Source organism: Melitaea cinxia, chromosome 10 (genome assembly GCF_905220565.1).
Source record: "Melitaea cinxia chromosome 10, ilMelCinx1.1, whole genome shotgun sequence".
Taxonomy (NCBI): domain Eukaryota; kingdom Metazoa; phylum Arthropoda; class Insecta; order Lepidoptera; family Nymphalidae; genus Melitaea; species Melitaea cinxia.
The window spans coordinates 16,383,356-16,401,029 of record NC_059403.1 but is presented as its reverse complement, the minus strand read 5'-3'; the positions used below and the strand labels follow the sequence as shown (position 1 = coordinate 16,401,029).

General features: G+C 37.0%; 1 protein-coding gene across 1 annotated transcript; it reads right to left on the bottom strand.

Annotated features, from left to right (window-relative positions):
* Positions 1–338: 338 nt before the first annotated feature.
* LOC123657378 (transmembrane channel-like protein 3) lies at positions 339–17,543 on the bottom strand. The gene is made up of 14 exons (XM_045592933.1): positions 17,380–17,543; positions 10,442–10,604; positions 9,225–9,372; positions 8,557–8,796; positions 7,999–8,144; positions 6,995–7,166; positions 6,000–6,238; positions 5,092–5,206; positions 4,346–4,449; positions 3,864–4,056; positions 3,113–3,207; positions 1,716–1,871; positions 869–1,002; positions 339–656 (listed from the first exon to the last, which is right to left on the bottom strand). The coding sequence occupies exons 1-14, from the start codon at positions 17,501–17,503 to the stop codon at positions 379–381; spliced, it is 2,307 nt and encodes a 768-aa protein (XP_045448889.1). The 5' UTR covers positions 17,504–17,543; the 3' UTR covers positions 339–378.
* Between the last annotated feature and the right edge of the window lie 131 nt (positions 17,544–17,674).

Below are 17,674 nucleotides of genomic sequence, written 5' to 3'. Positions count from 1 at the left end.
TAAGTCGAAATAAATATTTTCATTTAATTTCATTTCATTTCAGTGAGAGTACAGGATAAAATTGCTTTATTTTTGCCGCCTTTTGTACTTAACTCCTATTTTTATTTTTGTATTTTTGCTCACTCTTGGTGTACAATAAAGAGTTTTTATTATTATTATTTTAAAGTTATATCTGCACATACAATTATGAAGGTTTTTAGTTTTTAATTTTTCCTAAATAAAAAAATTAATGTACCTTAAATAAGCACCATTATTTTTAAATCACAATAAACAACATTTTGGAAGATCGCTCACTATTTCGGAAGAATCTCTGATAATTTGACAGATACATACTTATATTTTTGGTCGAGCCACCAACCCAGTAACCAAGCAGCCAGGTTACCTCTTTTCAACATCATTCTGATTCAAATAGCTACTAGATCCTTGCCAACTAAACGAGCTATCTGTATCCCCATCCTCATTCGACTTCTGCCGCTCGACGTACGAGGTAGGTCTGGTCTCCTTCACGTATGACCTAGGTCGGTCTAGGAAGGAATGGCTAAGCCTAGACGCATCGAAGTGGTAGCCTGCGTTCGATGGTTTGCGGACTTCGTTTAGATATTTCCATGTGTGACTGTCGGCGCCGTAGTCTTCAGCCTTAGGACTGTAGAGCCATTCTGTAATGTAAATATCAAATAATACTTAATACCAGATTATATGACTTATCCTTCTCCTACATAGAGAAAGAGGCCTATGCCCAGCAGTGGGATGTTGCAGGCTGAATGCATTTATCTCACTGATACTGCTCAAATTTTCATTGGTGAAAGTTGTCGGAAAAATAGACAGATCGCTAAGGACCGATAAGATAAGGGTAGCATCTGTTACTTACCCCCGTTGGAGACCTTCTCGATGGCTGCGAGAAGGAAGTCTTTGTCCTTGGCCTGTAGCCGGAGCATGTGACGAAGCAGGTGAGCCATCGACCGCCGGGCGCTGGCCCTGGCCCTCGCTATGTACACCGACACACTGCGACACAGGTATATTTCGTATTAACCCCCCCCCCCCCCTTGATGGAGGCAAAAGGGTTCTGCCCCCCCCCCCCAATTATACGTATAAATATATTTTAAAATAGGTACAGAAATATATGAATAATTTTATGCATGCATTTCCCGCAAAATCGTATTACATAATTTATAGACGGCGCATAAGATGTGTGAGTATAATATAATCTGTGACACGAAAATGATTGAATTTTTACGGGCATACAGATGATTGATAACATTTAAGTATTTCTCCTCGCGTCATGTATACCTTCAAGCCTCCGATCATAAATTTCATTCGAAATGATAAATCTACATATTAGCATGTTGCGTTTTCTTAGCACCTAAAACATTGACATGAGGAGGTAGGAATCTTAGATAGCGTCTGATCATTTTTGCGTTGGCGCATCGGTCACAGCACTGGTTTGTGGCTGTTGAGCTGCCGGTTGTGAGTTCGATCCCCGCACATGACAAACATTCGTATAGGCCATACTGATGTTTGTCGTGTCTGAGCGTTTGTGCTTGTGTATTGTGTATGTTTCCGGACCCCCGACACAGGAGATAATCCTACTGGGGCCGTTTAGTGTAAACCATTTATTTATTTAAACACCGACCAAGAATTCCATCACGAATGATAGATCCAAATGATGCTGCATTTCCTTTGTACCTAAAATATTGACATGGGAAAGTGACAGTTACCAGAGCGCTAGAAGCACGAAGGCGATAGATCCAGGCCTGGTGAAGAAGTGCAGCACGGCAGACAAGGTGCTGTGCTCCGAAAGCCTTAGCGCGCCTTCACTCAACACCTCGTACACGTGATCGTATGAACGGAACGGCCCGCATGATGAAGACGACCTGGGGAAGGTGACCTTGGATTATATATGGACTAACATAATAGGTGCTGTGTGGCTACGGCACTAAAGAATTTAGCCACCCCCTCTCTTCCCGTGGGCGTCGTAAGAGGCGACTAAGGGATAACAAGGTTCCACCACCTTGGAACTTAAGAAGCCGACCGATGGCGGGATAACCATCCAACTGCTGGCTTTGAAATACACAGGCCGAAGACGGGCAGCAGCGTCTTCGGTGCGACAAAGCCAGTACTGCGGTCACCAACCCGCCTGCCCAGCGTAGTGACTATGGGCAAAACACACAAGTTCGCGCCATATTTGGCGTGAACTTGTGGAGGCCTATGTCCAGCAGTGGACTGCAATAGGCTGCAATGATGAACATAATAGGGGCGAGAATTTACACGCCTATACATATAGACACATTTATTTATAAACAACTATACTTAGATACGTCTGTCTGTATATGAAGTATAAATAAAATTTTGCCAGCTCAAATAAAGTTAATATCAAATTTTAATTTAGAATGTAGACTATAATAAAATTTAAAATGTCGGGCCAATAAAAAAAAACTTAAATTTTTACTTACCTGTAATTACAAGCAAGTTAAAAATAGACAGACACTATTTAAAAAGAAATCACGGGGTCTCAGCTTGTAAGATATTATGACAAATGCGACAATATTAAAATTTTACACATCAAAATCAAAATTAAAAACAACAAAATTCCTTATTTTTTCAAAATGTTTTTTTTTTTTTTTTTTAAGTAAAGTTACCACAGATTATGTAGATTATGCAGAGAAGAATCGGCAAGAAATTCCGCAGTTACACTTTTGAAAATAATATATAAACTGTGTTTTAGTACAAAATTACTACTTAATTACTTATCTTGCATGAAATACAGTCACTTTTACCACACATCTTTATGAACGAACAACGAACGCTTGTGAACGAAGTAATGGCAAACCTCTAGTGGGTCAATAAATAACCTAACAAAAATATGGACATATGTCTGAATTAAATTATTATTATTATCTTACTGAATGTCACTCCGCCCGCCCAATACATAATAGATACATATATTATAATAACTACTTATATAAATAATATAGTAAATTTACTTATACTTACATATATAAATATAAGCGGGTGGAGGAATACGCCCCGGCAGGGAGATCAAACGGCCGGGGGTTAGGGCTGTAGGCTGAGAAACCGGCGGACAATCCTTATTATTATTATTATTATTAAATACCTGAGGAACAGCGAGCCCAGCGCGAACAGCGTAGTGAACAGAGACAGCGTCACCAGGGTGTGGAGCACCGTCTGTGTCTGTGCCGCGCGCCACACCTACGAACACACACACACATATTAGTAACTAAAATAATCATCATTACAGCCTATACAGTCCACTGCTGGACACAGGCCTCCACAAGTTGATGCCAAAAATAACGTGAACTCGTGTGTTTTGCCCATAGTCGCCACGCTGGGCAGGCGGGTTGGTGACCGCAGTACTGGCTTTGTCGCACCGAAGACCAATACTAACTAACTAAAACACTAAACACCAAAGAACTATAGAACTAAAATAATTAAAACTTAATTTTTTTGAAGTAAAACTTCTTTACGCATGCTTGACTTGGGGAGTAAGCTGGTGAATGCGTGACGAGAGCGTTACGAAAAGTGTGATCGGATCGTGCCTCAGAAAGGTAAGCTGTCGGTCTAGGTTGTTCTCATAAATACCTGATAGCGATCGTTAATCATAGTAGGGAACATATCCGCCAACTCACAGTGGAGCAGCGTCGTGGATTAAGCTCCAATCCAAGGAAACCTATGCCCAGCAATGGGATGTTACAGGCTGAATGTCACTGCCTTAATTCTTCGCTAAATTTTAAATAAAACTGCAGGAATCATTTTCAAAAAAATACATAATACATATATATATATATGTATATATATATATATATATAAACATACACAAACAGACAGAACTAAGTCATATTATATACCTTTTTCCCAGTCTGACAGGCTCGTAGGGCAGTCTCTCGTTTGACGTAGAACAGAAGTAGGAACTTGATAGTAACGGCTATGACTAGTAGGGGGGAGAAGACCATCCCGAACCAGAGTACAGACTGGTTGTAGATGAGGGTGAGGGAGTTGTACGCGATGTTGAACTCGGGCGGCGTCTCGATGTATTTGTAACTGCGAAATATTCAATACTTTAATTCTTGAAGTAAAACTTCTAAAACGCACGCTTGACTTGGGGAGTAAGCTGGTGAATGCGTGACGAGAACGTTACGAAGTGATCGGGCGAGGCGAACGGAAGTTGAGAGGGTGATATAAGTTAAAAAGGAGCTTAAGAAGTTTTACTTCAGTCGTGTGGTCTAAAGCACACTCGGCTATCCAAGACAAAATATATATTTTTAGCGCATTCAAACAAACATAACATAATAAATAAACAATAGCATAAACAATTGGAACTCACTGGAACAGCAGTCCTCTGACCAGCTCAACGGCTGGTAGCAGGAACAAAGACAGCGGTACATCCAACACGACCAGACGATAACCTTCCTGGCCTATACTGGTCTCCCAGCACTGGATCGGAAAACAAATATATATATACAGATTGTCAAAAAAAGAGTGTGGAATAAACTTAACCTAAAGGGGCTCCGGTCACCTTACACACCAACAGGAACACAACACTGAAACTTGAAACATATTTGAAAGCAGTATCATTTAGCTCTGATCTTCTGTAAGGTCGAGGTACTTCCCCAGTCGGGCTGCTCCAGATTTCGAGCAGGATTTTTTTTTTTTTTTTTTATGTCACTAGGTCGGCAAACAAGCGTACGGCTCACCTGATGGTAAGCGATTACCGTAGCTTATAGACGTCTGCAACACCAGAAGCATCGCAAGCGCGTTGCCGACCCAATCCCCAATCCCCCCAGGAGCTCTGGTCACCTTACTCACCAACAGGAACACAATACTGCTTGAAAACAGTATTATTTTGCTGTGATTTTCTGTAAGGTCGAGGTACTACCCCAGTCGGGCTGCTCCATATTTTGAGCAGGAAATTCCAGCTGTACCCTACCTCAGTTAAGTTATTAATATAATATGTAGTGATAGCTTTAAAGTATAGTCTAAGAGGAGAGGCTCCTTTATCACAGGGTCCCATAAAGATGATAGCGCTAAAACAACATTAGCTATATCCTCTACGACGTATACACAAAACCAACTCACCGCTTGATCAGAACGAACCCAGAACACCAGAAGAAGCATGAGGATTCCAATATCCAGTAGCCAGGTCCTCGCCAAAGTCACGTAGAAGGCTGTCCGGACTGTGTAGTACTCTAACCTAGGTGACATAGGTCATTTTTTATGTGCCTGTTTTGATGAATACAAAATGGAGAATATATGACACCAATTTGGTAATCCAATTTAGTTATCAATGAAGACAAATGACAAAACTGTTTTTTGATATTTTTCCTTTGTTTACATATAAACATTGAATAGCAGTTCGAGTGTAACCTAAAAAAAAATAACGAAACAGATTACTTTAAAAAACTCTCGTGTCACTATGTTAGTTACAACACTCCTTCGAAACAGCTGGACCGATTTTGATGAAATTATGTGTGCCTATCGGGTAGGTCTGAGAATCGGCCAACATCTATTTTTCACACCCCTTAGTTAAAAGGGGGATTTAAGGGGGTTAATAATATATATGGCAAAACAACGTTTGCTGGGCCGCTAGTTTTGCTATAAATTACATCTTAATCGAAATCTAAAGCAATCCGAATTGGGAAGTATCTTTCCCTTTGACAAATATACACAAAAATTTTCATAAGAATCGGTCAAGCCATTTCGGACGAGTTTGGGCCCTAACACTGCGACACGAGAATTTTATCAGATTGGAAAACAAGCATACGGTCCGCCTGGTCGAAAGCATATAACGTAGCTTATGAGCGCCTTCATATCCAGGAGCATTGTCAGCGCGTTGCTGACCCTAACCCTGACCACCTCCAGGAGCTCTAGCTACTCGCCACAGGAACATAACTCTACTTGAGAAAAGCTATACAGTACCCAATTATCATTTAACAGAACTTGGATCCTTTTTGCCATCATTGATATATAAATAAAAAACAACTCACTTAACTATAAAATGCAGCATGATCGGGCAGACAGCTGTCACGGCGGTTATAACAAGTGAAATGTAGATCTCTCTATTGCTGGTCAAAGTTTCCACGCTCATAAGCATCCACAGTCCGTACAAAATTCCAAATATAACCGCTAACACGATGGTAGTAACGACGATATTCGTAAAGCGTTGCCAGATCTTTGTCCAGATTGAAGAGACCTCCTGCTTTTTGTTCTGCTCGTTGAGGAGTTCCTGATAAAGATAAGAGTAATTTAGTGATGTGATATTTAAGGTAAATAATTTAATTGTGTAAAAGTAGAGCAGTAAATAAAAATTTTTAAGGTGACAAATCTTTTATAAGGAGACAATCTGTCGACACCTGCACCGCAACTCCTCAAATATTGCCAATATCCATCGGCGGCAGTAACTACAAAATATTAGATGTTGTTTTTTTTACTTGCATACTACAAAAAAAGGAACAAAACGTTTTATCATCTTCCTACCGTGCCTCGGAGAGCACGTTAAGCTGTCCGTCCAATACTTGTTAGCGATCGTCACTCATAGTAGGAAATATATCTACCAACCTGCATTGGAGAAGCGTGGTGGATTGTTCTGATCCTTCTACGTGGGGAAAGAGTCCTATGCCAAGCAGTGGGATATTAGTGGGCTGAAGTGAGCTGTTAGCATGCCGACCCTGTTTGTCTTTTAAAAAAAAAAAACTACTCTACACCGCTAACTGCTTTATTTAAAAAGATTGGACACAATGTTGGATAATTGACTTCCGAACTTTAATTGATGTCCGATCTACTCGGGGCTCTGAGTCTAACTGACTGTTTTAAAATAAAAATAATATTAACGAAGAAAAGGAACAATACAATTGCTGAGTAATGATAAAACTAAAGGAAAAATACTGTGTATAATATAAATGCTTATGAAGCTTTTACTACGTTATAAAATGGGATATAACAGAGCGAATAGAGGTTAGATACAAGGGGACAGGCCACTGACCCGGAACTCGTAGTAGAGCGCGCGCGAGGCCAGGCCGGCGGCCCGGGGCGAGGCGATCCCGAAGTCCCAGCCGCAGAACAGCTTCGTAGCCAGAGCGGCGCGGACCGCACTCCCCCCACCCCCGCCCCCTCCCGCCGGCTCGATGAAGTTCCGTCGGTAGGAGTACGCCGTCCTGGGGGCACGGCCCGACATGGTCACCAGAAGTTGGGTAAGACGAGGAAAATGTCACACGAGTGATGATACGAGGCAGACGGAATTTAAGTTTCACTTTCAACGCTAGCTTCGAATGTGAAACTGACGTAGGGCACAGCAGGATATTTTTATTATTATTATTATTATTACAGCCAGTGGACTGTATACCACTGCTGGACATAGGCCTCCACAAGTTCACGCCAAAAATAACGTGAACTCATGTGTTTTGCCCATAGTCACCACGCTGGGCAGGCGGGTTGGTGACCGCAGTACGCAGGATATAGCCTGCTCTAAATCTGGAGCAACCTAACTGGGGAAGTACCTCGATCTTACAGAAGATCAAAGCTAAATAATACTACTTTTGAGGGGTGCTGTGTTCCTGTGGTGCGTAAGGTGACCAGAGCCCTTGGGGTGGATTGGGTTTAGGGTCGGCAACGCGCTTGCAGGCGTCTTATAAGCTACGGTAATCGCGTGAAATAAAGTGTGAGTGAAAATTGTTCTTATAAAGTTGAAGGCGCTCGGTTTTTGGAAGCCATCCATGAGATTATGGCAATTGTGGCCATTATGACATTGAAACGTCCTGGTAATTTTTCTTTTTTATCTTATTTTTATTAAAAATTTTAATAATTGAGAAGCGACCTAGGCTTTTGATTTTGACAACAAGACAAAAAACAAAATAAAAATTAGAATAAACTAGAGCACAAAATTTTGCGTTAAAGGACGTGGTAGATACAATAAGATTTTAATAAGAGCTACTTGCTTGAATAATATATCTACAAATTCACAACCAAATAATCAACCAAGTAACTTACCTATAGCACAGCACGGCAAAGAACATCAGATACAGTGACACCATAGTGAAGAAATATGCGAAGGGCATATTGTATTGTAAGGCGCCAGTACTGATGATGCCGTCGTGGTAGTGGCCGTAGAACAGTAACGTGTCTTCTAAGCCACCCTGTAAATTATACTCAATTTCGTAATAAATAGTACAGTATTAGGGGTGTATGTGTCCTCCATCTTCGGAAAATAAAAATTAATATTTATCAGAGGCAGAATATGCATATATTTATAGGCGCGCTTGTATTGATCGCATCTACTAGAATCTAGAATTTTGGATTCATATTATTTATTTAAATTTTCGCTATTGGAATATATAACTTACAGCGCCATCTTTTGCTAAATTTGATCAACTATAATGAAATGGACAACGTTACTTAATAAGCCCAATCATTACTAGATGGCGAGAGATAAAATTCAAGAATTGAAACGAAAGAAAATCATTAGACAATTCTTGAAAATGAATGCATATACAGACAAAGAAAATTTTCAACCATATATTGTAAATACTAGTACAAAATTTTACTTACGAGGCCACTTATAAAGTCCACGAATTTCAAATCAGTCCCATTTCTCCCATTATCGTGCAAAGTTTGGGGTACAATGAGGAAGGATATCAAGAAGATGGACAGCATCAGGTTGAGAACGAACAACCACCTCAGGAGATGGAAGTAAGATCCGACCGCTGAGCCCAAGTGACCCTCGATGTTTCTTATAGCTTCGTACCACAACTCGATCGAAAATATAAAGTCACGGAAGTGGTCACGTGACTGAAATGACAAATATATATTTATGAATAAGCTTTAGTCTTCTGACTCTCCAATATATTTTTTTACATAGGAGTAGTTTAATTATTTTAAGAGGTACATCCAACAAACGGGCAAAAATGTCTTTGGTCAAATTTGGATTATTATTTATTTTAAAGTACATGCATAATATATTCGTATATAATCACGTATAAAAAATAATTAATAATAGTAAAATATTCTTTATTATTATCCAAAATCCGGTCACCAACCCGCCTGCTCAGCGTGGTGACTATGGGCAAAACACATGAGTTCACGTTATTTTTGGCGTGAGCTTGTGGAGGCCTATGTCCAGCAGTGGACTGTATAGGCTGTAATAATGATGATTATCCAAAATATCTTAATAATTGTTTTATTATTATAAAATGCGTAAGAAAAATCTCATAACGTACCTTCTTCCAAGCAAAGCTTATCCTGTACTTCATCCTCTTGAACATCGAAATTGGTCTCCGCTTGGAGCGTAAACTAACAGAAGCCGATAACTTCGCTCGGACATTTCGTTTCATAGTCAACCCTTGCGGAAGGTCACGTAATGCTGCTCTGGAAAAAATAGCACAAATTTTATGGGCTGTTTTTGATTACGAGATTTCATACTAAAAGTTTTTCTTTTAAGTAAAACTTCTTTAAGCACGCTTGACTTGGGGAGTAAGGTGGTGACTGCGTGACGACAGCGTAGCTAAAAGTATGATTGGCGAACGAAAGTTGAGAGTGAGATATAAGTTAGTGAAGATATAAAGGTTTTTTTCGTAAGTTTTACTTCAGTTGTCGTCACACTCGTTTATTTTTTTCTTAATCTATTTCTTTTATTTTAAAAATCGATCATCAATTAAATAGCATTTTATTTTAATACTTTATGTTACAATACTTAATTTTACTAAAAAATTTATCTTCGGTCTTATTTACTAGGGATTTTAAGTCGTCGTGTGTGTTTTGGTTTCTCTTATATTTCCTACCACACCTGTAATTACTTGTCTACCGCGGAGTTGAATTCAATCCCAGATTATTTTTCTACACATATGTCACGATCTCATAAGTAACAAATGTGATCCCTCCTCAAGTTCACGCCAAAAATAGCGCGAACTCATGTGTTTTGCCCATAGTCACTACGCTGGGCAGGCGGGTTAGTGACCGCAGTGCTGGCTTTACCGCACCAAAGACGCTGCTACCCGTCTTCGGCCTGTGTATTTCAAAGCCAGCAGTTGGATGGTCGGCATCGGTCGGTATCTATCGAAGTTCCAAGGTGGTAGTGGAACTGTGTTATCCCTTAGTCGCCTCTTACGACACCCACGGGAAGAGAGGGGGTGGCTACATTCTTTAGTACCGTAGCCACACAGGAAATCACTCATAATTAATATTTGTTTTAAAATGAGAAACATCGAAGAACCGCAAATACTTCAAATAGTCCAAAAATCATTGGTCGTGTAAGACTTCTTGGAAAATTCTTAAAATGATCATCGCCAAGTCGAACAATACTAGACGACTTGTAATAAGCATAATAGAAAATATTCACATATTATGCTAAACAGCCTTATCTTCTACATATACATTTCGGCCAAAATCGTTCGATAAAATTGAGGACTACAATTTTTTTAAACCATGTCAAGCATACCTTCTTAGTTCTTCAGAAAGCGGATTATCTTCCATCAAATGGTGATGCTGTTCCATTTCTCGTACGATGATGTCCGCTTGCTTTTCGGCCGCATCTGGTGCGTCAGACATCGCCTCGAGCAGAGCATTGTGTTCGCTACTTACTCGCCTCAATCTTAGGGTGCCTAATGAAATTTTTGGTATACAAGACAATTGAACGAACAATTTTGAACATTTTTCGAATAGAACTCGATTGGATCATATTTAAATCCTAAAGCTAATATTAGTTTATTAACAACTACCCTATCTATATACATCGTATTATTATTATTTATTTATTTTTTATATCACTAGGTCGGCAAACAAGCGTACGGCTCACCTGATGGTAAGCGATTACCGTAGCTTATAGACGCCAGCAACACCAGAAGCATCGCAAGCGCGTTGCCGACCCAATCCCCAATCCCCCCAGGAGCTCTGGTCACCTTACTCACCAACAGGAACACAATACTACTTGAAAACAGTATTATTTTGCTGTGATCTTTTGCTGTAAGGTACCCCAGTCGGGCTGCTCCATATTTTGAGCAGGAAATTCCTGCTGTGCCCTACCTCAGTTATAATAAATAATAATAAACGCTTTACACTTAACTGCCCCCAAAAGGATTTTCTCTTGTGTCAGGGGTCCGGAAACACACACGATACATAAATACATACAAACGCCCAAACCACGACAAACATCTATGCACTCGTATATGGCCAGGAAAAATGTCTGTCCTGAGCGGGAATCGAACCCGCGACTGCCAGCGCAAGAACTAGTGCTGTCACGACTAAGCCAATGCGTCGTCATATTATATTAAATTGGGTCCTTCCATTTAGGACCATATAAGACATAAAGAGAGGCATACCATAGCCGAAAAAAAAAGTACTAGCAAGTAACACTCATTACTACGTAATTTTAAAATCGACAAAATTGACAAAAAAAATGCCGAGTAGACGTGGGTAAAATGGCTATTAATAACCAACTTAACTGTAAAACTCAGGTGACTCGGTCATTAAAAGGGTACTAATGTACAAGAAACATATGTAACGTACATACGGCGATAATTTTTATTTTATTATAGCTGCTATTTATAGCTGCTATTTAACTTATTAATTTTTATCATACTATTATTATATTATTTTTTAATGTTTACGGGAATTTCACTCATTTAATGAAACAACTTTTTCGGATTTTATCGCGGTTTATTAAGTTTTTTTAATGCCCGACGCTTCGTATGACAACTGACAAGACTAGTCCTCCCGAGACCATGGTTGCTGTAAAGTATCCGAAAAAGTTTTTTCATTATAATAAAGTTATTATTTTTAAATATTTTACCGATTCGTTTTTCCTCGTAATCCTTTGCTGCTTTTTTATTTAATTTCATAATTATAAACCATAATTATTATTTTTTATTTTTTAAATGGAATATGTCAGTTACGTTTAACAACAATACGCCACAAAAAGTGCCGATACACTGAACTGATTCATACAAACGATTCTTTGAGAAGCTCCAATGTTAATTAGTGCTTGTTAAGGTCGTGTTATTTCGTTAATAAGTTGTTTCAAACTTGTTACACTAATGATCAAGCTTGAATCAGATTCGAAATATAAAACTACACTTTATTTGGAAAAGGATTTTTTACAAAATATGTCTGTTTACTATAACTTTCATTTGTTTTTATGTAACTTAGCTGACAAGGAGACGGCACGAGATGGGAAACGGACTTTAAGATGAGACTGTGTCGATGTTATTTGTGATGTGTTGGAGGGCAGGCAACATAATAAAGTACTCTTTACCCTTCAAAATATTTTCGTCGAATATCCAGCAGTTTGGAAAAAAAAACTTTAAATTTTTTAATGCATTATAATTGAAATTTTCGACCGATACTCCCTGTTAAAAAACTCCGATATAAAATGTTAACTTCCATTGGGGATCCTGATATATTTATCTGGATCGAAAATTCCCAGATAAAAATTGTATTTTTTAATACAGTTGCTCAATAATTGTGTTTGCAGACAAACGAAAAAAAACCGACTTCAATTACATCGACAAGTAATACAACGTAGATCGACGAAAAAATTGTCAAGTAAATACGCGTTATCAAAGATTACTCAAAAAGTAGTTACCAGATCTCGATAAAATTTAAATTTGACCACATGATGAACATCAGCTTTTTATTAAATTAAAAATTATCAAAATCGGTACACCCAGTAAAAAGTTATTGCGGATTTTCGAGAGTTTCCCTCGATTTCTCTGGGATCCCATCATCAGATCCTGGTTTCCTTATCATGGTACTAAACTAGGAATACCTCCTTTCTAACAAAAAAAGAAATATCAAAATCGGTACATCCAGTATAAAGCAACGTAGTATATGCAACGTAGGTCGACGAAAAAGCGTCAAGTAAAAACGTATTATTAGATATAACTCGAAAAGTAGTTGTTAGATCTCAAATAAATTTAAATGGGACCAATTGGCACACACCACCTTTCGATTTAAAAAAAATTGTCGAAATCAGTCCACACGGTCAAAAGTTCTGATGTAACATACATAAAAAAAAATACAGTCGAATTGAGAACCTCCTTTTTTGGAAATCGGTTAAAAAACTATAATATGAAAAAAGAATTCACACGTCGTATGTCTCCACTATCATGATACTAATTAGATTTCAAAATTAATACCTGGCAACTTCCCCATTGATTAAGATTATTACGTTACGTTACATCAGATCCTGGTTTCCTTGAAATTTAATGAGATGAAATGAAATGAAACCTAACCAAACTCATTCAATCAAATCATTAAATCTGATATTGAAACAAATTAGTAGCTTCTTTTTAGAAATATACGTATTTGCATGAATCATAAAAACTTCTATGAATTTTTTTATTAAAAACTTCATGGTTGGTTTTTCTTTTTAACCGACTTCCAAAAAAGGAGGAGGTTCTCAATTCGACTGTATTTTTTTTTTTTTTTTTTTTTTTTTTTTTTTTTTTTTTTTTTTTTTTTTTTTTTTTTTTTTTTTTTTTTTTTTTTTATGTATGTTACATCAGAACTTTTGACCAGGTAGACCGATTTCGACAAATTTTGTTTTAATCGAAAGGTGGTGTGTGCCGATTGGTCCCATTTAAATTTATTTGAGATCTAACAACTACTTTTCGAATTATATCTAATAATGCGTTTTTACTTGACGCTTTTTTCGTCGACCTACGTTGTATTATACCACATAACTTTCTACTGGGTGTACCGATTTTGATATTTCTTTTTTTGTTGGAAAGGGGATATCCCTAGTTTGGTACCATGATAAGGAAACCAGGATCTGATGATGGGATCCCAGAGAAATCGAGAGAAACTCTTGAAAATCCGCAATAACTTTTTACTGGGTGTATCGATTTTGATAATTTTTACTTTAATCGAAAGCTGATGTTTATCATGTGGTCACATATAAATTTTATTGAGATCTAATAACTACTTTTTGATTAATCTTTGATAACGCGTATTTACTTGACATTATTTTCGTCACCTTACGTTGTATTATACCTCATAACTTTTTACTGGGTGCACCGATTTTGACGTTTCTTATATAAATTAAAAGCTACTATTCGTCACGTGGTCCCATTCAAATTTAATTGAGATTTGATTCGTAATTTGTGAGCTATATCTAATATTGCGTATTTACTTGACGGTTTTTTCGTCACCCTACGTTGTATTATACGTTATATCTTTTTACTGGGTGCACTGATTTTCATCTTTTTTGTATAAATCAAAAGCGAATACTTGTCATGTCGTCCGTTTTAAATATGATTGAGATATAATGAGCAATTTTTGAGTAATCTTTGATGACACGTATTTACATGACGATGTTAAGACGACTGTGGTCATGTTCAATACTTTGCCACAACGCCATCTATCAAAATGTAATGAAATTACTTCGTTCACTATCGATCAAATTACAATATTCCACTAGAGTAGAGAGTAGCAGTTTATTCGTTATAAATATATTTGAGCTTTTAATTTTTGAGTTATCGCTAATACTGGGTATTTACTTGGCTATTTTACGTCGACCAACGTTATATTAACCTCATTACTATTTTACTGGGTGGACCGATATCGATGATTCTTTTTTTAATCGATAGGTGGTGCTTGTCATGTAGTCCCATTTAAATATAATTCAGATTTGACTCGAACTTTTTGAGCTATATCTGATATGGCGTATTTACTTGACTGTTTTTGGAGTTTTCTCCTTAAGAATCGATTTTCATTTAAGGCCCCGGAATGAAAAAATTGAACAGTAAAATCTACTGAACGAATGACCTTGTTAGAGATGGCGTTCAGACGTTTTCTAATAACGCAATTAGGTTCCGATAGATGGCGTTATTGCATTCATTTATTTACAATTTGATATAGTAATAATATATTTCTTAGACTAGTAAGCCTTTTTGTGCCTATTTAGACAGTTGATCTGAAGGGGTAAACTCCAGTCGTGCATCGGAGCTGTGTGAAAACATGAACATTACATATTTTTAATAAAAAAGACATAAACCGTAATTCAATATAAATCCGCTTCAACTAAAAAACCCGCCGTAATAAGCGATGTCAGCGCTTCGCGCGAATCGACGACGGGCCTTTTATGAAATTTTTGCCTACAATCGCTAACAAAATGTCAGAAATAACAGTAGAACATTATATAATTCTACAATTTTATAATGTCGCGTTATATGGAATACGAACAAAGTATTACTATTTTTTCGTCGATCTACGTTGTATTACTCTTCGATGTAATTGAAGTCGGTTTTTTTTTCGTTTGCGAGCAAACACAATTATTAATAGACATTATTTTAACAGTTGGGAAAGAGTACGCACGAGTTCGGGAAAGGTAAAAAAAAAGCACGAGTATGTAATAGCCCACATCCCGAACGCTATACTTACGTCCCTGCAATACGCCACTTTTTAACCGACTTCCAAAAAAGGAGGAGGTTCTCAATTCGACTGTATTTTTTTTTTATGTATGTTACATCAGAACTTTTGACCGGGTGGACCGATTTCGACAAATTTTGTTTTAATCGAAAGGTGGTGTGTGTCAATTGGTCCCATTTAAATTTATTTGAGATCTAACTACTACTTTTCGAGTTATATCTAATAATGCGTTTTTACTTGACGCTTTTTTCGTCGACCTACGTTGTATTATACCGCATAACTTTTGTTGGAAAGAAGATATCCCTAGTTTAGTACCATGATAAGGAAACCAGGATCTGATGATGGGATCCCAGAGAAATCGAGGGAAACTCTTGAAAATCCGCAATAACTTTTTATTGGGTGTACCGATTTTGATAATTTTTAATTTAATCGAAAGCTGATGTTTGTTATGTGGTCACATATAAATTTTATTGAGATCTGATCACTACTTTTTGAGTAATCTTTGATAACGCGTAGTTACTTGACTATTTTGTCGTCGATCTACGTTGTATTACTCGTCGATGTAATTGAAGTCGGTTTTTTTTCGTTTGCGAGCAAACACAATTATTCACAAATTTTCTTTTTATTATTGTATTAAATTGCTTCATTTTTTCGCAACTGTATTAAAAATAGTCGTTCAGTACACGTGCGGAACCGTCATTGCAACTTGTTCCACTGTCAACCCTCGCCTTCGGCTGCGCCTCGGCTCGGGTAGACATTTGTCGGAACTCTTTGCAATGACAGCCTTTCCACACTTGTAATGAAATATATTATTAACGTATCCCTGTTTCAAACACACAATAGTTTACAATAACTTCCCATCAATCATCGTTTTTTATTTGGATCTATCTGGAACTTTCAGCAGGGCTTCAAACATAATTGTGTTTGCTCGCAAACGAAAAAACCGACTTTAATAATATCGACAAGTGAAACAACGTCGGTAAACGAAATAGTCAAGTAAATACGCGTTATTAGAGATAGCTCAAAAATACTCGTCAGATCTCAAATAAAAAGGGCCACATGACCAGTACTTGCTTTCGATTAAAAATAGAATTATCAAATCCAGTAAAAAGTTCCCGAAGACGAAAAAAAATTTGACAAGTAATACGCATTTTTAGGATAACTCAAAAGGAGATCTCAATCACATTTAATTGGGTCCACAAGACCCACCTTACGATTAAAAAAGGAATAACCAAAATAGGTAAAACCAGTAAAAAGTTAGAGGTAACAAACATGAAATAAAAAAAAAACTTATAAATTGAGAACACCTTTTTGAAGATTTTTACTGTATTTGTGTTCTTTTTTTTAATAATATAGATTTATACTATAAAAAATTGTTTCTAAATACTCATCAGTACTTCAGAGCATATTGGGCATTCTGCCAGGAAGAATCCCATGTAATAGACTTAAGCATGTGAACATTATTGGTACTAACAAAACAAGTAAAAAAAAGTAATTTTGAACTACACTCTACTTTGATTATTATTTGTTTATAAGTAACCAATTATTATTATTATTATTATTATTATTATTATAAAACTTTCAAAAAAAAAGTTTTACAATTTGAATTATTAAAACTTTTTTATTTTATTTTAATGTATAGACATTAAATTAGTTAAATAGATCTCGATTTTGACCAAATGATTTTTTTTTTTTTTTTTTTAAATAAATATTTACACAATACACACACGGTCGTCTATTACTAAAGTAAGCAACTTAATGCTTGTGTTATAGGTTACAGCCGACTGGTATATAGCTACATTTTTTTTCGATAAACATACTTATAAATAGTACATATATAAATATATAAATAAATATTTATATTACACCCAGACTCGGGGTGGGAATCGAACCCACAACCCTCGGAGCAGAAAGCAGGGTCACTACAAACTGCGCCAACGGGCTAGTCATGATGACTGATGTCAATGATTGACTGTAGATAGTAAAAAAATAGAATAATTAAAATCTTACTGTATGCCATTTTACGAGATGGCATAAAGTTGACTGCTGCCTGTCTGGCGACATTGTTCCGAAGGGTGAACGTCTTCCTCATACCTGCTGACTTCAGCTCTATATTCTCTATATCGTCTTCCATTGTTTCTGTTAAAGTTTATTGAACTCTCTATAGATATTATAGTAACACAAACTATATACACAATTCAGAAATTTATTACAATAGAAACTATGTATATGAAAACTTGTTAAAATATTTAAAAAAAAAATGATAAGAAATGTATGTAATACTAAAGATTTTTGTTATAACATT